The sequence below is a fragment of the Balearica regulorum genome, chromosome 11, assembly GCF_011004875.1.
Source record: "Balearica regulorum gibbericeps isolate bBalReg1 chromosome 11, bBalReg1.pri, whole genome shotgun sequence".
NCBI lineage: Eukaryota > Metazoa > Chordata > Aves > Gruiformes > Gruidae > Balearica > Balearica regulorum.
In genome coordinates this window covers 3576784-3604151 of record NC_046194.1, presented here as the reverse complement: position 1 = coordinate 3604151, position 27368 = coordinate 3576784, and the positions used below count along the sequence as shown (strand labels likewise).

Sequence of the window (27368 nt, the reverse complement as noted above, 5' to 3'; positions counted from 1 at the left end):
AAGGCAGCCACTGCCCAACTCTGCAGGTCAGCGTGGCCGCCCTCAGAAAGTCACGTGAACGGTCTGTACAGGCAGGCCAACATTCTGCCCCGGTGTGCTTCTCCTGCGCCAGTAACGCGCTGCCTGGTCCTGGGCTCTGCTCAGCAGCAGCCAAAGCGTGCCGTGCCCCCGGCACCTAACGCCCGCACCCCTACTCTCTTGGCGGGCCAAGGCTCAGGGGCCAGCTGGACACCCGGAGCTTCTTGCCCAACCGCCTGCAGGCGCGGGATTGACAGACGCGCTTGGTGGGCTGGTCCATATAACAACAAGGGAAGCCAGCAGCAGAAATTAGGTACATAGCTCGCTATTTAAATGGCCACTGGGCGTCAGCTGCATCTTCTGATACGTGCTTGATGCTTGATATTTGTAGAGACGAAGGCAGTAAGACAGAGACCATGTACGCGCGCACGTTTACGGTGCTACATTTGGCAACAAGGAATCTGCCTGCAAAGACGAGGGGAGGAATCGGAGTTGATTTATCAAAAATGGGATTGGTAAGGATTTGGTAATACTTGTTTAAATTCTTGATATTTCTATTGTATTTTAAAAATGATTTTTCAAGGTGGTCATTGAGGGTACTGTGGGCTGATGGACTGTTTAAACTTTGAAAGAGGTTTCAATTTTTTCCTTCTTATTCCCTTTATTTCTCAAGGGAAGTTCAAGGGAGATATCTGGAATACCTGTAAGAGAGAAAGTAAATGCCAAAGCTGAAGCACAGTGCAGCCACCCAGGAGGTATTATTGATCACTAAACAGAAAGTGCATAGTTAAATATTTCCCTTTTTATAAAGCTCTCAATTATTCTCCAGAAATTAAAATACTTTTTTGTTGCCATGCAATAAACTTAACTCCATGGCATTAACGACGTCATACAGCAACCACCTATGAGGAATTAAAGTGGTAGGAGCAGCTGTGCTACCACATATACAGGAAAGAGCGCGATGTTGTCAAATTCATCTTTTTGAAGAATATTCACTATCATCTCCTCAGTGTAGCTGCCTGCAAGCTACATACCATTTTATAGCATCTTACTGTATTATTTAGCAAAGATTTGAATAAATCTGTGTGCAATAAATGTATTCTTTTATTAGGTTTATCCCTTAATCAAATATTCATTTATGTGGGCTTCATTCTATTAAAAAATGAAATTATACAAAGGTGAGCAAAAGCGCAGATTTACAGTAGTTTAAAGCCTAATCTCATTCTCTAGGGGTAATATTGACAATATAAAAACTGTATAAATGATATTCCCTAACACTAAAATATGCTTATGAGCCCCCTGTGCATGTTATACTGCTTTACAACCTACAGTGAAATGCATGACTGGCTTAATAAGCAAGACATTTAAAAAGGATTTTTTTTTTCCCCCTTTACAATGTATAAGACAAGTAAAGATCTCCCAATTTCTCAGTGAGCCAGAGCCCGTGTTAATAATTGTAATTTTCCCTCAGGATGGTGGTGTCTTCCCTGAATTGGTAGTGCAGGGTATACAGTCATCTCTTGCACTCTCTTTTAGCAACAATATCATCGTTTGTCTTTTTCTTTCAAGGTTTTAATGTGTGTATAAAGGACAAATCCTAAAGCAATAATTATCATCTGCATATTTAGTGGACTTTTTTTTTTTCTTTTCTTTTTTTCAGCCTATTCAGCTGAATCCTTTGTGAGACTTTGTTTATAATATTTTTGTTTTAAATCAGTAATTCAGCTGTATTTCCATAAAAGTTCTTTAAAACAAAATTGCCAGGTGTACCCTCACAACGTGTATAAAGAAATGCGCCCCGGCGACGCTGGTGTGCAAATCCAGTCCAGGAAGGGGAGCAAGGCGACCCAGCGGCTACCTCTGATTAACCGACACGGCTACAGCCCGAGTTGGGTCAGGCAACTTTAGCTCACTGTAAATTGGAGGAGAAAGTGATTGTAGGAAGGAAACTTGGGATCTGCTACCTAAGGAGCAAACGAGGATAAATTTGTTGTATCAGTAACTGTAAATTATTCATGCAATTTAAAAAATAAACCCCAGCACTACATGTTGCAGAAAATATGGGTAGCAGAGATGAAGTCATAAACTGAAAATCCCACTTTGCCAATTTAGATGAAGGAGGAGTTGGCAGAGCTGCTAAAATAAAGGTTAGGTAGAGCTGAGACGGGGCTGCGTTTCTGCGGACAGAGGAGTGACCTGCACGCTCTCGGGGGCTTTGCACAGCTCCTCCTTGAGGGGTTGAATCAGAGAGTCTTGGGCGATACCCCAGGCGTGCTGGGCAGCAGCTGATCTCTCCACCCGGCCGAGGCTACGTAACAGAGTCAGCGTTAACAGAGCCAAGCCGAGCTTTGGGTGCAGCGACACGTGGAAAATACAATGCCATAACAGTAACTCTGACTTACAAACCTGGGGGCAATTAGTTTGAATTAGTCTCTTATTTTGCAGGGGGGGAAAAAACCGCAACTCGGAGAACAGTTTGCATTAGCTTCTTCTGTGGATGACATCCCTCAAAAACCCGTTTCTCTAAACGTCTCGGCACGCAGGAGTGCGGACTGGCCTGGGAGGAGGCTGCACCCAGGCCCCTGCTAGTGGCGTAAGGACCACAGCAATTACAGAAACCACAGCAAAGGAGCCCTTTGCTACTGCAGAAAAAAGACGACCTGGCCTGGAGCCAGTTCCCATGGTTTTGGACTAGTCAATCAGCCGAATGACAACAGTGAGTAAAACTGACTTTGTTTATTAGTTGTCCAGCAAAACTTCTCCTTTCCGTTTATCTGTAAATATTTTCTAAACTGAGCAGTGAAAGTGAAAAAATAACACACGGTGAGCAGGGCACAGGTTCCTCTCGACTCACGGAAAAAAAGTGAACAATAAATGCTGTTTCTGAGAGCAGCAGTGCTAATGAAGTTTGGTTTGCTTTCTTTTAATCTCTCGCTCTTTCATACCACCTCCCTTCCACCCCTGCAGATGTGCGGTCTCTGATGTCTAATGCCGACTGAGCCAAGGAGCCTCTCCTCCCCGCGGGTCCGGCTCCCGCAGCAGGCAGGACCTGTGGCACTCCTGGAGGTCCTGCATTCGGGGTTTCTGCCCCTCTTATTTTGTGCTTAGCTGTCAAATATTTCCAGGTCCATGTTACTAGACCTAAAAACTTGTACAGAAAATCGGATTTCTAATGAGTAACAATAGCCAAGGACAGGAGATCTGTTCGCTGAATACCAACTACGTAGATGCTGGATTGCCATTGTCAGTGGGAGTAGACAGGGAGATAACGTAGTGGTTCCTGCTTAGGAAATATTCAAGCCTGCTGACACTGAATTATTGAATAAATGTTTTAGCCCTTTGTAATAGAAAGGTATAGACCTTCACACTCTGTGGTCTCCTGGGGAAACCTTTCCCCACCTTTTGTCTCCAGAAAAAACAAAATCTCAGTTTCTTCCCTCATATGTGTGTGTATGTGCTTAGAGAGAGAGAGATTCAGAAAAACACTGTGTACCGAAAGTACGAATAACACCCAGACTAAGACCAGCGATACTGTTTATTTCTAAAGCCCGGCGTTGTATCGCCAGCAGACGAGCCGTGTAGCCAGCTAGCGCAGCAATCTCATGGCGAGTTCCTCAAGGGGGCCCTGCTCCTGGTTAGCAGCTAATGAGATGGCTTTCAGCAGCACGTGGCTGGTGTGGGCACGGATATGAGAGTCTAGTAATTGAGCACAAACTTCAAGAGCTTTTCTAGAAACCTGCAACATGACACAGCGTGAGGTAACTACTAGAGGTTTAGTAATTCAGAGCATCCAGAGGAGGATATGCACTGGGGACAGAGCATGGCCTGGACAGGAGGAGGATGGAAAGGCCTAAGACTCAAACGAAGCAGATATAGCGAAGAACTTGCTCACAAGGAAAATACCAGGAGCCATATATTTTAAACTCCTCTGTTTAGTTTAGTCTCAAGAGTTTCTAATCACAGGGTTCTGGTCTTTTCTTGTAAGTGCTTGAACATTTTTTTTCAGTGAAAGCAAGACCAAGACAATAGCATTATTATTTGCAAGGTGTTGAATTTGTCTCTTACAATTGTAGAGCACTTTGAAATTACGTAGTGTGGTTGGCTTACTGGATTGCAGCATTTGGAGGTTTAATTTGACACAGTAACTAAGTTGTTAAGTCTCTTAAAAACAGCACCCCTCTCTTTTCTGTCTCCCTTGTACCCTTTTAACCATAGGCTGGATTTGAAAACTGACTGGTTATATCAGAATATTGAAAAAATATAGCCCAGTTTTCTAAGTAATAAAATGCAAAATACGTTCCAAACTTCAGCAGTCTTTCAGCTTTGGCAAACAGATAGAAATAAAAAATTATTCGCAGTACTGAGCGGTTTTGTGCTAAATCTCTGCCAGGTTATTTCACAAACAAAAGCAGAGGCAGCCTGGGTCGCCCTCCTGTTGCACGTACAGTGAGCCAGGTTTCCTCTGAACCACATTTTCACCTCAGAAAAGTCTGTCTGCCTACACTGCTGCCTCCTTCTTGAAATTTAGAGTCTTTTGTTTTTTGCAAATTGTTATCATCAAGTATTATGGTAACATCTATTTTTTAAAATTTTAAGATAACATTGCTTTGCTGATTGTTCCAACATCCCCTAACAATGAAATATAGTAATACAAAAGTTAACTAAGGTATAAACATGCAAAAGGAGAAGTCTCCCTGCGATCATAAAATGATGTTATTTTCTGTTCAGCAGTTCATGTTACTGCTGTTCATGCTAATTAATTAAAGGAGCTGTTGCTGTAATGTGCAAACAGGGAATCTGAGAAACTGAGAGGGCTTTTAGGTCTCGGAGTGAAGTTAAGTCAATCTGGGCGCGGGCAATCAAATGTAATGAAATCACTTGTCAGTGCTAAGCTTGCAAAAACTGTGAAGTTTGACTAGGGAGTAAAAGGATTATAATTAGATTTCCAATAGGATAATAACTAAATGGCAGAAAGCAGTAAAGAGAAAATATTACTTTGTTAGCTAATGGTGCTGCTGTTCAGTTTTAGTTTTTATCAGCACACTTGTAGTTGTGCTAATTTAATTTGCTTTTATCAGCAAAAATGCACTACTCGAATGGTACTTGAATGTCATTTGCAAAAATCATTGATCTGAAGGTGCACTTAATGACACCCAGTATGTTTATTTTATGTGAAACGGAGATTGGTTGATAAAATGGTTGATGCACTATCTTGCTGGCCCACAAGTGAGTTATGGAAGCAAGAGCAGGAGGTGTGTGTGTGCAGGCATCACCCTCTCCTGCACCACTCAACTATGCAGGGGGCTTCATGACTACAGCAACTACTTCTTTTCTACTTTGTCAGCTACAGAGCTTCTCTCAGATCAAGCTATGCTGGGCTGGATGCGTATGGAGGATGGAGGCATTAAGACTGTAAAGTTCAAAAAAAGTTTTAAGTCTTGTCTGCACAAAATTTCTGTTCAATTAATATACAAAGCATAGAGAAAATGAGTCAACTAAACGGAGAAGATTTACAATGCAGATCAGAATCCTGGTATATGAACAGCTTGTGTTAATAAAATCATTTTCAGAAATGAGCATAAAATATGATATGACTTAATCACTGTGAAAGGTGGCTGTGCAGTATTTTTGTAATTTTCCTTTAAACTGTCTTAAGGAGATACTGGCAGTGAAACTAATTGAATTTCAAAGGAAAGGCACTGTGTGAACGATAGATTTCTGTCCAGCAGAGCTATTGACAACAGAAAAAGAAAGGTCTGCATTGATGTTAAGGCTTTTTTCTGTGCAATAGAGGGAGACTGTGGAAGCTTGGAAACAGCTTTGTATTAGGAACGTGTGCTTGACCCTTCCTCCTCCCAGGGCCCAAAAACAAAGGCAGCAAATGAAGGGGGCAATGAGGGAGTGTGCTCAAACTGTTAAAGACGGCACTGCAATAGTAGCTGTCAAGTACAAAAATTATAATCAAAGGAAAAGAGAATAGAAAGATATTACAGTATCAGCATAAATAAAAATGAAAGAGACGGTGCTACAGGACAGAAACACTTTGAAATCTAAACAAGCTCTAGAGAGAGCTTTTCGGGAACCTCTACATCAGCTGAGAGCGCTTGGTGAAAGAACTGACTAAACTCATCCCATGTTTACATGTGAACAGGTTTACCAAACGACAACTGTCAGAGAAGCCAGCGTACGCTGTCATGCATTACTGTGGTGAAGACAGGAGCTGCTCTGCCACTGAGGAGTGTATGACAGGTTTACAACTCCTATCGCACGAGTCACGTTCCGCTTTCACAGAGGGGCACCACGCTCAGAGATACTGAACGTAGTGGATAGCCAGTTCTCCCTGGGTGCAGGCTTCTAACCCGAACAAAAACTTTATGCTCCAAAGCCTGTTAAAACTAAAGAATGATGTAGTTGGGATCAGATTAAAGAAAAAAAAAAAAAAGGCAACAAAAAACCAACCTGAATTAAAAATCATAAAATCACGAGGTTTTCTTGTGTATCAACAGACTACAGGAATTAAGAAAGTTCTCTTAATTCCTTCTAGTAAGTAAATGGTTGTTGGAAGTGGCTATGCATCACTTTCCCCACAGTTACTTATAATCAGTTTTGATGGCAAGACACATTTGAGCCAACTGTAACTTTTTTTCTTTAATTGAAAATTGAAATTAACTTCCTTTTTTTTTTTTAACTACATTCTGTCCAGATGCACCTTTGACTCTCAGAATCTTTTAGGAGGAGCACTGAGCACCCGTCTCAGCAGGTATGATAAACAGATCATAAATGTTAGGAATATTTTGCTTGTCAAATTTAAATACATGTGTCCCCAGTGCGTATCCAGTATTTTACTATTTCTGGCAGTAACAATTTTCAAATTGTAATGTTTAGAGGACAACTCTAATTGTACGTGTAGATATATTTACACACATATATCTGCACATCACAACAAAGCTGTGATTCTCCTCCTTTGTAGTACCTAGCACATGAACCTAAAATCACAAGAAGAGACAGCAGTAAAAATATTTGAAAGCTTTCCTGTATGGATGACAGATGGACGACAGATGCATACCAGAGGTATGCAAAGTCAGGCCTTTAACAGTTCAGAAAGGCTAGAAGTTATGTTTGTGTCTGTAACTGTACTGCAGTCCTTCTCTCTGCACAGAAGGGGACTGTCTCTAGTTACTTCAGCAGACATTCTTTTTTGCACAGAACCATCACGATTCACTAGAAAGGGTGGAAGTTCGCTAAGCAACAGCACTTACAGTGAAAGAGGCAGCTGTCTCCAGGCTGCTGGAGTAGCCAGCGCAGAACCGAATGGTGTGTAATGAATACGGCACAGGTCTGAAGGGAGAAGGTGGTTGATTTTATAGAAAATCAACACTACAAAACTGGACTTTCTCCAAAGTCAAAGAATTTCTACATTCAAATTGCTCAGACCAAATTTTATCGCAGGTGACGATGATTTTCTGTGTGCCTCAAATAGGCTTCCAGTGGAAATAACCATTAAGATCTCTGTATCTCAGCTCCCTGAAATGATGGTTACCCAACTCTCTCACTTCACAGGCCCCTAGCCAGAAAGCATTTATTACTCTTTGGGAAGCACTCAGACAATATGGGAATGTTCTGTATTTGCACTCACTGAACAGGGAGGAAAACGGGGAACTACATAATTGCTCCTAACATGAACGTGACTTTCCTTTTCCACCTACAGTTTATGTATTTTTCAGAAACATCTATGATCTTCATAGGAAGGTAAGGATCAGCAATAAAATATTTTAAAAAGATAAATCATTATGTAAAATCACTTTTGAACTAAGCACATATATCTGACAGCTAAATATGAGTTTCCCACACCTCTATTTAAAGAAATTTAATTTCTGGTCTTTTAAAGTACTGATCCTTCAAAGGTTTTCTATATTGAACAGGAAAACAAAATGAAGTTGTGTAATTTACATTTATCTTAAAGCAGGAAAACAGAGACAAAACTATTCTGCATTTCATTTAATTTTTAATATGGCTCACAATAAACATGTATGCGATGGGATGTGGTACATACTGCACCTTGCATTGCTGCACTGTCATGTTGGGTTCCGTTGTGTTCTATTTCCATATCTGGGATTCCAGCATCTGAAAGACGTGACACCGAAGATTAATGCATTCCCCTTTGTCCTTCTCTCATGCATCTTTAGAAAAATATTTATAGCAAACTAGGGTGATCTCCAAGTTACACGGTCTTGCATAAAACATTTGGTCTTCATCGACTTTTCAGTAGTAAATTGTTTCCAAAATGTGCAAACATTACTGGTCTCACAGTGAATTATTTTTAACGTGCTTCACATTTGTCTGACGATCAGATAGTAACCAACCCATGATATTAATATGTCTGTTAAATGCTCTTGGAGAATGAGGGCATCTGACATATGAAAAACAGAAGTCGAAATCAAACTGTGATAACATTAAACTACACTGACTCTCCTCGCCATATACCTGTGAAGTATGGAATTAAAGAATATAGCCAGTGCCAGTCAACATGTTTGTGTGTGTGCGTATCGGTTTGAGTGTGTGTCATAGATAAGGACTGTGCAAACTGATTTAAAAGACTCAGCTGAGGGTGTCGTAAGCCTGTGTTATCAGATACGTAATTTTGTTTGGGGTGATATTATGTGAAACACTTCCAGATTTCTGAGAAGAGCTTTCCAAAATGGACTGTATTCTTTTTTTCCAAGTTGAGAAAGACTCTCCTAATGCTATGCACTTTTGAACTATTTAATTTCATATTGATAATACTTCTGTATGCACAGTCCTTCGGGGCGGGGGCTCCAACACCCCAGGGTGTTACAATAACAGATGCCATTATCCACCTTGTGCCAACAAGGATTAGCATGAAGGGTATGTGATTTGAATCCATGGCACCTCGAATTCTGGAGAAACATCTGCTTCCCTTACAATACAGCACTTAGAAATTACAGCAAGAAAAAACTCACACCTGAAAGGGACCTGCGTGTACAGTTTAGAACTTTTTCTGTGTAGAAGCCTGTTCTGGACTTTCCCAAACAGAGAATAACTGTACTGTTGCATTCTCAGATTGCTTTAGTTGGAGTGCCAGTATCTATCGCAAAGATGACATTTTGCTGGTCACCCTACAGCCGGACCGGACTCTATGTCGAAGCAGGGCAACCCATTAAAGTATAGTCCATACACAGAAGAGTAATATGAGTAATAACTTAGTAGTATATGTGCAAATGAAACATATGTGATGTACGCATATATAGCCCTATAAATATATATGATCAAATAAATAATATTTTCATGTATACAATTTTTTCTTGTAAAATGACAAGTGACTGCTATTACATGGGGTTTCCCTTACTCAGATTCCTGTTTTGAAGGAATGTTCAGGTTACTGATCTATTAATCTAAAAAGGTTCTTTCTTTTCAAACCTTTTAGAGTACATGTTGTATGTATGTAAAATGACAAAGTCATCTGTAACTAATAACAGCATCTGTTAAATGAGACAGACCGTCAGAGTTAAATTAAAAATATTCAGAATAGCCCTTCACATTTTGTTGTCATAAAATTGTACCTGCAATTAAATTGTGGATTAAGATGCTAATGAGCTACCTGATTTGCATGTGCAATCAGATTAGCATGTAAATATCAGCTTCTTGCAGGCACTAACATATATATGACTACCTGAGTGTGCCTGCAAATCAAAACGTTAGCAGCCAGGCCCACAAAAGCAGATGTAAAGATCTGTTAATCATACTGCTGGCGTGTTGTACCCTTTAATTTGTGGCTTCCAGAACTGCTGAGTACTCCTAACTGTCGTGCGAGCGGCAGGTGCTTACCAGCAATGGCAGAATCTGGGTGACTGACCTTACAGAACATCGGGATTTCAGGTTTTTTCTGACATTGATCTCAAGGCACTGGCTGTATCTGCAGGATCTGATCTGGGCAGTTTTCTGATCCAGTGAAGGTGGTGCAAAAGGTTTCTGCTGGCTTTGTCCAGCCACGCTCCCTTGGGTCATTGTCCCTTATCACAGTGCAACTGCGAGCTGTATATCCACACCTGAATCACCACTGTTCACTGTCAGGACATCAGGAAAGCCAGCCAGCTCCTGGTTACAGTGATATGCTGGACTATAAAACCCAGCAGATGAGAATGCCTCTGAAAGATGTTGCTCTCGTACTTAAAGAGTTTATATCTCTTAGGTGCTCTAGATAAATCACAACTCGCAGTCCATTGCAGAACGTTGCAATGGCAGTTCACGTAGACAGGCTTGCCCTAACTTTAAAAAACAGTTTGGGTAGCCCTCACAACTGAGAACTCAAGACAAACTAAAGTCATGATTTTTACTCAGCATTTCAGGCAGATTTTGCAGTCTGTGTATGTTGTTATGGCTCCGTTGCTAGCAGTGCCCAAAGCAGGCAGCACAAAGTTAACGTCAAGACTACGTGACATACAAACATAGCAGAGACTGAGTGTGAATCTGATTCATGAATCTCTGCAGAGACTTTGGGGTAAGGACACACAGACTAAACCTTAGCTACAGAACCTGAAATTAAAACACAACTAGGTTCAGTCTTGAAGATTCAACCAAAGTACTAAACTTTGGCTAGAACCATACTAAGCAGGAGAGGCAAATCGTCCCACTACCCAAAAAATAATCACCCTGCTTAGAAGATTAACTGATTTGCTTTTGTTTCACAAGAATATTTGGGAAGTATTCAAAACCTAGTCAGCTCTGAAAGCTGATACATATTTAACAAACGTAATAGGTCCTGAGACCGAGCAAACTTCAGCCAAATGGCTTTTAAAATGAAGCTCAGAAGTTCTAAAAATGAATCTGCTGGGAGAGAAGAGTTCAGAGAACCTTATAGGAACCAAATTTCACATTGTCTTAGCTGGCACTGTAACAGATTTCTCTGGTAATATATTCAGCATTTCTTGTCATGTCTGTGTAAACTGCTCTGTCTGTTTCTCTAGTTGCAGGCTTATTTATTTTTTTAATTCATGACCCAGAGCACATGGCCTGAAATAGATTTTTAATTATTTCAGGAAAGGACTGTGTTTTTTTTATTCTGGAATTTGCTTTGTGCATCATCTTACTTTTTTTTTTTTTCTACTCAAATATCATTTTAAGCTAACTGTGAAGGGCCAACTAAGACATTACCATTTAACATCCTGAGACCGTCACCTGATGTGGCCTGTTTAAGCGCCTGTTCCACTTGTTCTCTTCTCTTTGATTCAAATTCCAAAGCTTCCTGCAATTTTCTCTTTGCCTTTTTTTCCTTCTTCAAGCGCTTCTGAATTGTTGCTGAAACGTAAACACATTGTAAGAATGGCTCTTAAAGCACAATTAATATATAATGGAGACAGTAAATGAGTTTATGTTCAAGGGCCCAGTTCTAGCTCAAAAAAAAAAAAAAAAAAAATCTGGCATGAATCTGACATAAACCCCCAAAAACTCCAAGCCATATCCTGTAGTGAAACAATGAACAATCCGAAAGGGCTTTAGATCTTGTTAAAGATCTTAAATCTTTCTCATTCTGGAGCAGCCCCACAGATTTAAATCTCCTGACGAGAACCCAAGAGTCTCGGAGCCAGCCTGGTGGTTCATGTTACACAGACTTCACCAATTTGGACTAAATTCCAGCTACAGTTCTGCAGAGTTTGGCTTAAACTAATTTCTAGCAACAGCAGCAATGTACATCCTTAACATTAAATAAATCTCTCGCCCTTCACTCTAACGTTTCCCTTTAATGCTGAGAATTAATATTCCGCCCTCCTTCTCTAGTAGTTTTATCTAGAAAGATAATCCAAACACACTGGTTACGTCTTCCCAGACCACTCCTCATGGATGGAAGAAGTCTTCTCAATGTGTCAAAGATTCAGTTTTAGTTATGTTTTCTAACATTAAAAAAGAAATGAAATTTATTTTTGCAGGAGAACCGTCTGCATGCAGTGTTGTAGAATCTGAAATGTTGGTACCAATGATGTACAGAGTACCCATGGAATTAGGTGGTAATTTTTTTCTAAAATTGGAGCAGGAGTCGGGTTAATTTTGAAGCATAACAACTTCTGTTGGTTTTGCGTGGCAAGGTTTTGGTAGCGGGGGGGGCTACAGGGGTGGCTTCTGTGAGAAGCTGCTAGAAGCTTCCCCTGTGTCTGACAGAGCCAATGCCAGCCGGCTCCAAGACGGACCCGCCGCTGGCCAAGGCCAAGCCAATCAGCGCCTCTGTGATAACATATTTAAGAAAGACAAAAACAGTTAGAGAGCGCTTTTGCAGCCAGAGAGAGGAGGGAGAAGATGTAAGAACATCTGCAGACACCAAGGTCAGTGAAGAAGGAGGGGGAGGAGGTGCTCCAGGCACCGGAGCAAGATTCCCCTGCAGCCCGTGGTGAAGACCATGGTGAAGCAGGCTGTCCCCCTGCAGCCCATGGAGGGAGGTTGAGGGGGTGTAGCGATTCCACCTGCAGCCCGTGGAGGACCCCACGCCGGAGCAGGTGGAGACACCTGAAGGAGGCTGTGGCCCCGTGGGAAGCCCACGCTGGAGCAAGCTCCTGGCAGGACCTGTGGACCCGTGGAGAGAGGAGCCCACGCCAGAGCAGGTTTGCTGACAGGACTTGTGACCCCGTGGGGGACCCACGCTGGAGCAGTTTGCTCCCGAAGGTCTGCACCCTGTGGAGGAGACTCACGTTGGAGAAGGCCGTGAAGGACTGTCTCCCGTGAGAGGGACCCCACGCTGGAGCGGGGGAACAATGAGTCCTCCCCCTGAGGATGAAGAAGCGGCAGAAACACCGTGTGCTGAACTGACCGTAACCCCCACTCCCCGTCCCCCTGTGCCGCTGGGGGGGGCGGAGGTTGAAGCCGGGAGTGAAGTTGAGCCCGGGAAGATGGGAGGGGTGGGGGGAGGTGTTTTAAGATTTGGTTTTATTTCTCATTCCTCTACTCTGTTTTGCTTAGTAATAAATAAGATGAATTCCCTCTCTAAGTTCCATCTGTTTTGCTCGTGATGATAATTAGAGAATGATCTCTCCCTGTCCTTATCTCGACCCGTAAGTTTTCTTTCATTGTACCTTTTCTCCCCTGTCTAATGAAGGAGGGGAGTGATAGAGCGGCTCTGGTGGGCACCTGGCCCTCAGCCAGGGTCAACCCACGACACAACTGAAATAGCAAGAACCACTGCCCAAGACAAAAGCCAGGTGCAAGGCTATCGAGAAACTGGGTTAAGTGGGTACATACTCAGATGAAAGATCAAATGCGTAGAGAAGGAGTATATACTGAGTAACACGAGTACTTTCACACTTCAGCACTAGTGGGAGAAAAACGAGGGAAAGCCAAAGAAAGGAGAGAAACACAAAATCACTGGGGGTGTGTGTGTTGAGAATCTGAGAGAGAAATTAAAAGGGAAATTCCCAGGTAGAAAGCAGGTTGAAGACAAGCTTGTAACACTGGTAAGTAAATCAAGAATATTCTCTTCATTAGCAATTTCTCCTCCTAACTGAAGCACTCCATAAACCACTGTATAGTAGCTGGCTGTTTGGACTTAAAATCGGTAACAATGCAGTAACACAGCATTAGCTGTACAGTTTTGCGTTGGTTCTCAATGCACTTCACAGTCATCTCATCTTCTCAGTTTCACAGATGGAAAGCAGAAACAGTGCCTTGACAAAGATCATCCACAGGCCGTTGGTACAGCCATGGAAGATTTGGCAGAAAACAGAAGTAATTCCTGACTAATGTCAGTCTGAAACCCAACTATAAATAAAAGTGTAACTAGATAATTGTATAGTATTAATTATAGCCAGATGATCAGTATCTTCACTGGGAACTGCTGACATTGCCTACAATTGTATTCCCTCACCTATATAAATTCAAGCAATAAAATGCACCTTTTAAGCCTTTTCCTTTTCAAACCCTGAATCTTAATCCCATATTTAACCTTATTTTTCACCAGGTTACCATTACTTGGGCCAGAACTACGTCGAAAATATCTGCCTCTGCCAACAGGCCCTTCCTGTGCTCCTGCTGCCTAACAGACTGTCCTTATCATCCTTATTAAATGATCTTTAACGGGCTCTTACACTTCTTTTTTCACCAGTACTGCAAAAACATCTCTTGTGTCTCTTCTTTGTATGACCTGCACCTGCCTTCCCTGGTTTAAACTGCTTGCTAGGATCTCTACAGGCCCACCACTGCACTTCTGCTGAGTGTACCCTGCAGCCAGAAAATACTGTCCTCCTGGGCGCACTCTTATTCCAGGAAACACGTGATCAGCTGGCACATCTCATTGGAATGAGGGAGATGAGTTGCACTGGAGGCTGATGCCCACGTACTTTCTCAGAACCATCAGGAGAACATTTTTAGGCAGCTCCAGAAGGGGTCAAAGACCACTTCCATAGCACACCCCAGCTCATACGAAAGCGCCGCATTTCCACAACCCATCGCAGCTCGTGCAGAGGATCGCAGAATGCTTTTGCGTCGTGCTGCTGCTGCTTCAGTTTGCGTGTGTAGTCAAATTCCACAGAGCAGCACTTAATCCCACGGATTCATTACTCAATCAAACAAATGGCGAAGCGATGGCACTAGAAAAGGTAGGTAAAACTAACAGACTAAAAAGAATTTGAGCTTAAACATAAATGGCCTTTTAGAATGACTGTCTATTTTAAGAGTCAAGTTTGCTAGTGCGTGCACTCTGGCAAATATTGCTCACAAGTATTGTTAAAATGAAAGTTGAATTTATACAAGCAGTATTTTGCAATCCCTTTTATTTATTTGCTTCTCTTGTATATCAGATACCTGTGAACTTCAAAACACAAAATATTGTTACCAAATTTACTAAAAAAATTGGGAAAATTCTGCATAAATCCACAATATTTACATAACTTTTTGTGACCATTTGTTCAACTGAATTCTTACTGACTTACAGATCATTCTGCATTTGTGAGTGCACCAGTCGGGGGGTAAAAAAAAAGGATAGCATTACATGGGAAATCTCTGAGAGACTTAATAAATTATGAGTGTCAAAATGTGATCTGTAAAATGTAACTTTGGAAAATTGAGCAACTCTGGTGAAAAAGCCTACCTCTGACTTTGTGTAATAATAAAGATGTGCACGACTTGAAAGACAAACAGTTCTGAGGATATTGATAATTGGTGAAATTCTTTTGAGCCAGAAGCCAACAAAGCCAGCGAATGGCTTAAGGTTTTTTTTTTGACTTGAATGTGACTCAGGAATGCAATAGTGTGCTGTCTGCCTACATGGAGACAAGTTTTGGTTTAGAGAAATACAGCAGTCTCATCCACACTTAGACCGGGGTGGTGCAACATTTCTGAGCACACGCTGCAATTTAACAACTTCAATAGTGTTTACTGACCCTTCACAACTCGGCTTCGAAGTGCCCTTTGTTGTCTCTTACGGAGACTTGGCACTGCAGACAACTCTGTTCTACACACCTAATTTCAGTTCAAAATGCACAGGAAGATAGTGCTTGGCACCTACATCTTTGGTCTTATCTAGTTTTATCTTTCTGATTTCATGGATGTAATCTAGAAGTAGCTTTTGGCACAGAAAGTACTAGTCTTCTCTGTTAGATGCAGATTTGAATTTTAAAAAGAATACTGCCTTCTTTGTAATATCACAGCGAAAAATTCAGATTTACCAATTTAATTGCCTATTACTATCAAAAGCTTCTAAACAGTCATGGTTTTGTCTTAGAAGGCCCCATATGGGGAGTGCTATTGTATCTCACTCTCCCGATGGAAAAAAATAAATAGGGTTATTTGCTTCAGACTGCGCACTTGGGTAGACAACTTCTCGTAGCTGTTGTTATCTACAAGAAAAACTAGCTGACTAGCACCTAAACTACAGAAACATGGGCTACATGAGTAGTAAGGTAATGAAAAAAAATCACCTAAATACCCAAATTACAGACATACTATCTTTTGCACAGTAAGACTGATCCTCAGTGCTTGGAGGATAATAGCAGAAAACAAAAGAAATTAAAGCTGTCAAATGAAGAAATCGGGCTGGGAATACACAGGCGGAGTGGTAATAATACATGTGAAAGCCACGAAACTGAATCAGCTTTCCTCCACAGAACCAGCCAAAACTCTCTGCGGCCAGTTGCCCTCCAGGAAATAATCCTTCAGTCACTGTTCTGTCTGCTTACAGAAAAGTGTGCTTCATTCTGTTTTTATTAAATTTAAATCTTTCATTACCAGTGCTAGTCCACTGCTGCATTACACTGAAGTATGAATGTCAGTTAACTCCAAGTCCTCAATAGCTCCAGCTGGAAATGCCAAAGGGTTATACATTTAATAGATATCTAAACTCCATTTTTCATTCACTCACCTCTGCTTTGCAGCTCAGCTGTGAGTTGCCTTTCCAAGCTCTCTCTCAGTTCTCTCTCTCTACAAAGCTCCATCTTTAACTCTTTCTTTTCCTGCTGTATCTGCTTTTCCTGGACTCTCGCATTGTCAACAGCCACTTTCAGTAGGCCCTAAAACACACACAAATGTAAGATCTGAAAATACCGTTTTGCTTCAACAGTGACAAAATACATCTGTTTGTTTCTTTTACACCCTCTAGGAAAACAGAAAAATTAAAAGCAGGAACCTATAGACCTGGAATGCAACTGGGCCTTTGAAGTAGCTAAATGTTATATATGAGCAATTTTGTGGCATGGAATCATTCTGTATAGCTTTTGCTAATTCATCCTACTGATGTGGTTTATTACAAACGGAGTGCCGTATCATTGCTGACCTCGGTCAACTGCAGGGAGAAGCAAAGGAGGAATAATGACACTGGTGAATTTTAATATGATCATTATTGCCTACTATTAAGTCAAATAGACAATGTATGAAACCCTTTCAGGATCGATAATGCCAGATAGTGGAAACCTAAGCATTACATTAAATAAAAGAAATTAGAATTGCAGATACAAAATAGTTTCTGAAACTTTTTAAAGAGATTGAAAAAGAAACACATTTTATCTATCATGACATAGCCTGGCCCTATAGAGAATAATTTACCTGAATGTTGGTTAATAGTGTTTCTACTGATGAAAGACCATCAGCAAAAAGAAATGGCGCCGGAAATCCAGGAGGCAAGGCCTGTCCAGCCAGTTGGACTTTATCTAAGGTTGGTTTCATTATTGGAATGGCAATTTGGACCTCTTCTGTAAAGATAGGTTTAAAAGCAACATCAGAAAGCATTGGAAATATAGGTAAATGTAATTTTTAGAAACTAGCATTCTGTTTACCTGGAAGTCAAAATACAAGCGCATTAGTAAAATCGACACTGTTTCAGTCTTTGGGCAGCTGTGATCATTGCTAAGGTAAGTTTGCAAAATAGTACAGAACAATAATAAATATACTGAAGACTACAAAGTATCTTTACTAGAGCATAGACTATTCTTTCACAAATTCTACAGAATTATAACAGTATTACACAGTTTATTAAACCTGAATGACCTTTCTTCATTCTATCACACGTGCCATTCTGTGATGTGGATTTTTTTGTTGGTAGAGCCTCAACAAAATTCTAATCAAGAAATGTATCACATCTCTCTACTCCTTTACCATCATCCTTCCCCTGCTCAGCAGTCAATAATCTCCACTGAGTCATCCCCTCCTGCTTAGCTAGCACCAACTCCACGTTGTCAGTGAAGTGTCAGCACAGGTTTTCTTAACAAGTACCTTGCTCCTGGCAGCCTTTCTAGTCCCAGGCAGTAGCCAACAACGCTTTGCCGAGTTACCTCTACCGGAGGGATACAGAGAGCTGGGTGGCAGGGGGTCACAGGAGCGGCTGGGGCTCACGCCTGCCATTTACTGCACAAAACTAGACTGATGCATCTCTTACAAAGTGTAGAATCGGGACCTGGGAGCTTCAAATAGATCAAATAGATCATGTTGTGATAGAGCAGGCTGTGCACAGACAGTAGAAATGTGTATGCGGAAAGAAACAACATCATCAGTAATTATTTTTCAAAAATCCTTGAAATTTTGTGATGAATCGGTACTATCACCAAGGAACTCACATTTTTGAATAGGACAATTTAAAGATATTTTAGGATAGCAAATGTATCTCCTCCTTTCAGATCCCTATGAGTACTTCTTCCCCATGTATTTATTTTAAACACCAAGTTAATTGCTGAAAAACACATAATCTGCTATGAGTCTTTTAAGCCGAACTCCGTACGATTCTTTTACTCTGCGATGTAAAAAAAAATATTTCTGTGTAACATTCCAGGACAATTCAGTCTATATATAATAAGCTCCTGCACTTGCAGAAATCATGAAGAATATCTTCTCAGCAATTGCTTTTTAGTAAAGCTTGCAACTAATGTATTGACCATAAGTTCATGATGCATGTGTTGTGTAAGGGCAACTGCACAGCCAGTCCTGATAGTTTCATTTGTCAAGTGTCTTGGTCGTATTAAAGCCAGGATTTACAATTAGACCATACCATATTCAAAAGGCTGCCTTCTTCCACCTCTCTTATTAAAAAAGGAAACAACCAAAAAACAAACTCGTAAAGAATCTGACAACAATGAGTTAAACCACGGTGTCTCCGCAGCAGAACTATTACCGAGATGCTCCTATTGAGCAGCAAGCACTTTTTGCTGTGTTTCTAATACACAACTACTGACAACCAACCAGGAGCATTACCAGTTTTCAAGTATTCTTTAAAATCTCTGTTTAGGGAGTATTTTGTTTTCACTATGTGAGTTCATTAAATGGAACATCTTTATAATGATTCTTCAGAACTAATAACAACAAAAGCCAGTACCTCCGCACATCTTCATAGCTATCATTTTAGAGCTATGTTCCTGTAATTTAAATGATCCATTAAAAAAAACCCCAACAACTCTGGTAACATACTCAGACCATGCAATTCGTGCTGATTCAGATACACCATTTCTCATATTTAAATATCTTCTATCGGTGGCAGAGTTTTTAAAATAAAGTGATCAGTTAATAGAAAAATAATAATAATGTCTAAGGCAGCCACAAAAGACTAAACAGAAGTGGCATTTGAAAATAAAACATGAAGTATGCATAACAAAACTGTAGTTGCTTTGAAATCTCTAGAAATCTCTACTATTTGGAGATGAAAGTACTAACATTAAATTGGCCGAAAGGAAAATTACTATTGACTGCGAAGACAGGTTGCATGGTCTATGGTTTGTAATGTTACTGTACAGCAGATTGAAGTTTCAAAATAGTATTACTCTTCTTTAAAGAGATAGACACAGCTAAATTAGGTGCTGCTTGCTGCAGTGAGGATCAAATGCAAAAAGAATCATATTTCATCAGACCTAGTCAACACCAGGAAAATAAATAGAAATATAAGAGGTATGCAGGCAATGATTCATTTTGATAATCTGGCCCAAGAGAGACACATAGAGACAGCACACAGATCTAAGCTTCTACCAAAAGACAAATAGGACACAGAGGGTGGGAATTGGGATGACAGTGTAGCAGAGGTCACATCGATTTTCAGCAGCAGTTTTCACACAGATGAGATAACCCTGGACTCTATTTGGCCCATTGTTCATATCCTACCTGTCCCAGAAGCAATAAATTTCCAAGTCCCAGAAAAAGGGCAGTAAAGAAGAAGGATTCTACTTATGACTTCTTATGATTAAGTTTTTGTGCTAACCAAACATGCTTTGCAGACCAAGGTCACATTGCATGTTAAAGTCCGTAATAGCTGAAAACTAGAAGCAGCATATTATGTTTTAGCGTATATGGGTGGAAACTGTCAAACCATTCATCATTTTTTTTTTCTGATTGAAATCACACTCTGCAAAGATGAATGATAAATGCATCAGAAATCTATTTCAATCTTGTAATAGGTCTTCACATCTGAATGGTGTCTACATCTTGCCCACACTCTGAGTAAGTGCACGGTTAGGCAGGAATTTATTAGCTAGACTGGAGAAATCATAATTGGTAAAGCAATTAAAAATGGCACGTGTTGGAAGCCTGTTTTGTGGATTGTATCAAATGCGTCTCTTTACTAGAAAAAAAAAAAAGAAGTTGATTTAAGCATTTTGATTTTAAAGAACACTAAAAATATAAATGCTAAAAGCTGCGCTCACACATACAGTACAACAGAATAAGCAAGAAACAAAAGCTAGGACAACTACAGTCTAACCAAGGACACAAACAACCTTCCTATTTATTGAAGCAAAGTGGGAACTACTTTTATCGAGCTTGTTTGTTAAACCTGCCATGCTTTATAATAGCATTCAGGAACCCATTCAGAGTGCAGTCTTTTAATTTCTAGCTGGCATCCAGATGAATAGACAAAAGGAAGAATTACATTGCAGAGAAAAGAAATACACAGTAAACACAAACAGCAAACGGAATATTATCCCAGGAAAGCAGATGGAAATCTGCTAGGACGTTTCTCGTTCTTAATTCTATATACTAAAATATATCATCTTCCATCTTCTGCCTAAGTTGCAGCAATAGAGACTGGAAAACGAAGCATCCACCTACGGACTAAACGCAGCTCTGGGAACACGAGTAATGCGAATTGCTCCCTGCATGACAGTGCATGGCCCAAACCAACAGGCAATTTTTATTTGCCAGCTGGTTTATATTCTTTCAGAAGGCATGTTTTTAAATCCATCATTCATATACCTGATACACTTGACATGTCAGATCCCTCTCAAAACACAGTAGAAATATTAAAGCTACAATTTACATATTGCCTAACACTAGTTAGACCACCAAGTTAATTCTTCACATACACTTCAAAACTTTATCCGTCTGGAGCTGTGTAAGCATTATATGTAAACCTCACCCCAAACAGCATATAGAATATAACCCATGCATAAAATAAATATGTGGCATATGCAGAAGAGAGTAAAAAATTTACATGAAATTTATAGTTATTAATCTGTTAGTTACTAACCAAAACATTTGAGCCTTCAGCCAGCATTAATAAGATGGTTTTGAACATAGATGGTAGCTGGGTCACTCCTTTTCCCTGCCTGTGGCACACAATTTAGAAACCTAAGGACCAAATTGGTTTATCACAATTATAATTCTTGGAGCTTCATATCTGAGTGATGGGGATTACATTTAATGGTCCACAGTTATAAAAGAACAGCCTAGACACTCTAATGGACCTTTCTGACCCTTAATACAATAAAACAGAGGATCTGCAACACCAGGTGAGTTGTACGTGCTCCTCATGTCTGAAAATACGATGCTACATTTTTATTTGAAATAGCATTATTTGCCCAAAGATCTTAACAGAATCATCCAAACCATTGTATCTTTATAGTGATGAGAGGTGCCTTGACTTCAGTCGTGTATCTACTTCACAACAACAGTGACAGGCAGTGGGGTCCAAACACGGATATTTTGACAGAATCAGGGCCTAACTTCTAATTTTTGACTGCACAAAGCAGTTTTCCAAAAAAGTGAGACTTCTTATTTTAGTTTTAAACCTTGGCAACTTCTGTGTTGGTTAACTAGAGACTAGTAGAATTTTTTTCTTTTGCAGTAAGGTAAGTATGAAAAACCTGTAATCTGAAGCATTGTTTATTTCAAATATCTTGTGTCTGTAAGTCTGCAAGGACAGGGTTATCTGTCTTCAGTGTCTTAATAACTCCAAAAATCCCCCATAAACCTCTGCCTGCCTCCTTCTCCCTCCCTCATTGCTTTTCTGCCTGGAGCTGAGCACTCCTGTTCATCAGTGAGAAAAGAGATACCTCCTCCTAACCTGGCACCAATCAGACTTAGAAATTTACTGCTTTAACCTTGTGATTCAGGTGCCAAATTTAAAGTCACTGCTGTTTTTCTTAATTACAGTCCCTGAATGAACAGGGTCAATGAATGCAATTGGGGAGTAGCTGATTAATCCAGCGCACTAGCTTTAAATCAGACTTTATTTCATTTTCAAATGATTGATACAACTTGATAGCACACAAGCATTTTTCACTACTGAGCTTTGCCATAAAAAACCTTCACTTTAAAAATAGTATCTAATCATTCCTTAAAAGCTTTTGGAAACTATCACAAAACGGTAGTATCAACTATGCTCTGCTTCACGGTACCTGCGTCCCAGCTGGCTCTCACCCATGCACGCTGAAATCAGACAATTTTGTCCTGAGGAAGTGTTTAATAAAACCTTTTTGTTGTTTTCGACACAGGGAGAAATGTAGACCATGTCTGTTAGATTTAGAGCAATGTGCTGGCTTAGGAAAAACTGAATATTTGGAGTAGTAAAGAAAGAGAAAGCACCTTTCCATAGACCTGTTCTCAGGAATTATGATGGTGTGTTTTCCTGAAGGACATCATAAAGCAGGCACTTAGTGTTTGAATAGGAGAAGGGGGCAAAAAGCAGAGAAATTAAAATTTCACTAGAAAAGGCTGAAATTACAGTTTACAAATTGTCTTTATCTGTGCACTCTTTATCAAGAGGTGTGTAATTATACAGCTTTGACATTTTCATCAATGTACTCTCATTAATAACACAGAAAATTATACCTATTTATAACTTCAACATATTTACAATATACTCTGATGTTCACATGGCACTGACGGTAAAAACACCTGAAAATATTTTATTAATTCAAACCTCAAAAAAAAAACCCGACCCGAGTTGGATGAGAGACTAGGTTTGCAATAATACAAAATGAAATTGAGAAGTGCAGTAAATCACTAGCCAGCCATCAGAACTAAAGTGTTCCATTGCAAGTAACTTCAGGCTAAAGTTCAATACATACAGATGAAGAAAAACAAATACGACTGATGTCACCCGATTAAATTCTGTTCATTAAGGAGAACTGTAAGTACAATTAAGGCTACTAATAAATACATAAAAAGCCTTCAAAAATGCTGTATTTTATATTCACAGCCATTATTTACAATTTATAGTTTGTCTGTGTTATTATTATAGCTGCTCCTCAGGCAGGTTTTGATAATCTGGATTCCAAACCATTTCAAGTTCTTCTGTGCTTTTAAGTTGCTTCTTAATCTACATAGGAGCTTAAGTACTATCGATCTGCATTTTCCATATGGCAATTTTAACTAACTAGTTATTTTCAGGTAGTAATAGTACCTTGTCATTCCTCACACCAACAAGAAGCATTATTTCTACTGGCAATAAAGAAAAGTGAAAATGTGAACTAGACAATAAAAGGCTAGTAATAAAATTACTGTGGCGTGGAAGAAAGGAGGAAAATGAAACAAAATAAACAAAATCCTCCTCATGGCCATTATCAAGAGGTTATAAAATTTTTCTCAGCTAACTCTCTTATTAACATTCACAAAGGTTTTTTTTGTGTGGTGATTTTTAAGCATCACTGTAGTCTGACTGTTCTACTGAGATTTTGAAGTGTCAGATGAGGATGGGTAGGAGGAACTTGCCAAAAAAAAAAAAAAAAAAAAAATTCTTCAATTTTCTTGGCGGATTTAGCTTTTCCCTATTAATGTTGAGATTATTTCTTCAACTATTTTATTGCAAATATTTATGACTCCATATGGAACAACAGATGTTGAAGGGAAGGGATAGCAGAAAAGACTTAATTTTCAGCAATTACCCTGCTACTTGTTGTCATACTGTAGGTGTTCTTAGTGCATCTATTTTACATACCACCCTGTCCTTTCACACACTGAAAAAATGTCAGTTTGGATAATTAATGTAATAACTTCAGTCCAAATCATTTCCACGATATTCATTTATGGGAAAAAAAAAATATAAATAGGACAACAGGAGGGAGAAATCAGGAAGGAAGGGCGAAGACAGGATTTGCTTTCCCAGTCCTTCTGGAATATCTGAGCAGGAATCAGTTTTTTGCAAAGCTGCATTAATACAAAATCTTTCTTTTTTTTTTGTGACAGATTCCAGTGACTTCCAGCAAGAAGAGAAATCATACAAGAAACAGAAAAACAAAGCTATCTGAGAAGCAGTACAATAAACAGAAAATTATTGCATAAGAAAGGTGAAGAAGCTCAAAGCTGGGTGTGATGAAGATAAATAGAACATGTTGATGGTGTTCAAGCTAAGAAATGCCTGTTAACTGGACGCCAGCCCACCAGCACAGACGGCCAGAGCTGGCTGGAGAATACCAGTCCCACCACGCAGACGGGGAGATCCACTCGCAGGCGGAATCACTCCTGCTCTGCCACGTCCTCAGGCAGCTCCTGGCCAAACACAACTGCAAGTAGGGAGGCATCGCCTTCAGATTAATAAACCGTGCTTCAGTGTGTATCCAACCTCCATGCACGGGGGCTGGGGACGGAGCGGGAGGGAGAAGGGTAATCTCCATCCCAGCACCACGCTAACCGCAGCTACATGGTTTCTGGACAGGAGGAAGCTCCCAGTTGCAGAATGGGCGGGAGAAGCTGACAGCTGCCTGCAAAAGCCACCTACACAGGTCTGCCTGAAGGGTGAGGCGCACTGTCGTGGGCAAGCTCTGCTGCCACCATGTATGTCTGTACACGCAGTGCTCAAGGACAAGCAAAACCGTGTACCCAAAAAGAGGCCTTCTGTGCCTCCACAGTTAGGCAATCGCTTTCAGGTCTCACTCATTGTAATAAAAATATACAATATGCTTTTAAATAATTTTCATCATCTACTCCCTTTATGGAAGTATTTGGTAGTATAACCAATAATTTGAAACAGATCTCATTAGAACGATTCAATTTTTTCCTATTCACAAAACCCACACAACTATATAAATGCTTCCAGACAGCTGTGATCGGTGGGACCAAGTTTTCACCAGTATGGCACATACGCTTGTGTTCCCATTTTGCACCTGAAACACTCCACCTGCCTGCTACAGCTGCAAACGTACCACCAGGAAAGGCTCATTTGAAGTTGTCTTCCTGATCCAGGGAACTATTCAAACATCGACTGTACATATGCTAGGTGTAAAGTCTGTGTTCCTAATCTCAGGCAAAACCAGGCTGGAATTGAGACACTCCCTGCCTTCTGGGGTCCAGGCAGAAACCCCAAGTCCTCTCTGGCCACAAGCAAATCTAAAGACATACAGAACTGAGCACAAGGATGCATGTTACTCCCTGACATCAAAGCTCAGTGATCACCAGCAGAACTGACTGGCAGCCAGGGAACCAGCTGCAGGACTCTGAGTGCATCAGAATAAGGTAAAGGAACTCTAAACCTCCAAGTTAGTAACTAGAAATATTTTCGTAATTGTCTTCTTTAGGATTATACACAGTTAACACTATATAAAGATTACAGTTATGTATTATATGATTTATCCTAACATAGTAATTATGACACACAAGATACTTCATCTCTGAATACATTTTAAAATGGTACCAAACTAATATCAATATTATTACTGTTGAGTTCAATTTCTTAAAGTACATGTATAACCAGCAGTTAAGTCTTCCAAATATTTGAAGCAGGCAGAGTACTCCATTTCCTGGATATTCCTGGATAATTATTCCTGCTTTATTAGGGTTTATTTTACAACTGTGTAAAATAGGTTATAAAGGACAATTCTGCTATTATGTCCTCCCCTGCTTAGGCTTAATAAATATTATATTCCACACCATCCATTAAAGCCAAGCAGTGGAGAAAATAGGAGTGGTAGTAATCTCCTCCACAGATGTAAAATACCTTTAATAAAATAAGGGTGTATAACAGTCAGGAACAAATTACTGAGGTCTGCTTTAATAAAATAGTACCCTTAAAGAAGTATTATTCTTAAGGTACTGACATTCCCACTGGTGATGCAGTGTATCCTTTCAAAGCAGTATAGCTTGTTAAAATGGCAAGATATCTTTTTGCAATAGAGTGTTTGTGTCCAGGCAGATACAAGGTTTGTATAGAATGCATCCAGGGAGCCATAAAACTGGTGGGAAACATATTTCTCCATGGTATTTTAGTACTTCGAAAAATTCAATCACTGGGAAAAAATGTTTTGCTGTAAACATCTGAAGAGCCTTATAAAAGCAATGGCTTCCCACAGCACCTGCTTAAATAATTTTAAGAGGGAGTATGTCTTTGCTCATCTTCTAAAACTTGTAGAAAGCTGCTCCTATTAATTTCCCTGGTGCTGTCAGGCCAGGGCACTTTTAATCAGAAATAATTATGAGTGCAACTGGGGGATGTTCACCAGCACGATTTTTGCACTGTAGAAATAAGACAACTTTCAAAACTGATTGCTAGGAGAAATATGACTGCCTTAACAGGAAAATATACCCAGAAAGATGATCACCTTAAAAGTTTCCTTCTGAATGAATTACGATTCTTCAGATGTCAACAAAAAAAGTACTCTCCTCATATATCCTAGCATTTGAATTCAGTTCAGTTACATATTGATTTTATAAACCCTGATTATCAAGCAGCACTAGAAATTCATCCCTTTTTAATTTGCCTTCTAACTGCTTTAATTCTACAGGTGAGTAGCAGTTCTATGCTGTAGCTATTACCAGTATGACTCTGGACACAGCCCCGTTTGTAGACTTCCACAGGAAACTTGAACCTTGCACTGGCTCCCCAGACGTCCCAGGCTGCACGCAGCCCACCCTTTAGTCCCAGAGCACGGGCAGAGGGAATGGGCCGAGCACCCCTGCCTCCTGCCCGCCCGGCTCTTGCCGCAGCAACCAGGGTCCTGCACAAAACAAGACGTGCACCCGCCTCCCACCCCGGGGCTTAGCCCGCGGAGTGCAACAGCACTCCTATGTGCCGCCATTTAGACAGTGCTGGTATCTCCTGCAGATATTAAAGGTTAAGAACTGAACCCTAATGCAACCCAGTCTCTCTCGGGCTAAGCAACGGTCAGAATTTGGCTTATCCCAGTTCTCTTCCCCTCTTCAACTAAGAGGGCAAGTAATAGGCCCTCTGATAGAAATGTTGTCCTGGTGTATCGATATTACATCTTAGTGACAGAATGATTAGACTCACATATATCAGTATTACAGCAGCTCTCGGTGTGGAGAGCCGCATGTCCATAGCAACGTAGCACAACTCTTCGCCACCAAATAATTACATGATGCTCTGGGGAAAGACAAGTTTTCCTAGCACACAGCCAATCTATCAAAAGGGAAAACTCTTTCTGACCCAAATGGCAGCTGCGATCAGAGTATAAATGTAAGCTAACCACCAAGTAGTCCACATCCACTACTTTGCAACCTAATAACTGTTAAGTCTACTGCTGTCACTTATCTCTTTTAAAAGATCAAATACCGGGGAAAGGAAAGAAAGAGGAAAACGTTCTGCAGAAAGCAGCAGCTATCTGACATTAATCTACTGTATTCTTCCTTCAGATCACCCAAGCCTCTCACCTTACAGGCACAGCACCTCTTCAGCGACCACCTCCTTAGCACTGACTCCCAATACACATCTG

The 27368-nt window shown here is 40.4% G+C and overlaps 1 protein-coding gene and 1 long non-coding RNA gene across 5 annotated transcripts in view; one reads left to right on the top strand and one right to left on the bottom strand.

Moving 5' to 3' along the window:
* On the top strand, window positions 1-26922 carry LOC142603331 (uncharacterized). The gene is made up of 5 exons (XR_012837243.1): window positions 1-533; window positions 2464-2734; window positions 6722-6778; window positions 14123-14615; window positions 23890-26922. It is a non-coding gene; the product is annotated as an uncharacterized LOC142603331 (long non-coding RNA).
* DACH2 (dachshund family transcription factor 2) overlaps window positions 1-27368 on the bottom strand; it is a 302386-nt gene that overhangs the window by 2442 nt on the left and 272576 nt on the right. The window contains exons 8-11 of one of the 4 annotated variants that reach the window (XM_075763078.1): window positions 17056-17201; window positions 16376-16523; window positions 11191-11334; window positions 8077-8142 (exon numbers count right to left, since the gene is read on the bottom strand). In XM_075763078.1, the coding sequence (XP_075619193.1) occupies window positions 8077-8142; window positions 11191-11334; window positions 16376-16523; window positions 17056-17201 (504 nt within the window). The remainder of the gene's footprint in view (window positions 1-8076; window positions 8143-11190; window positions 11335-16375; window positions 16524-17055; window positions 17202-27368) is intronic. The other 3 variants (XM_075763079.1, XM_075763080.1, XM_075763081.1) reach the window with 3 other exon arrangements.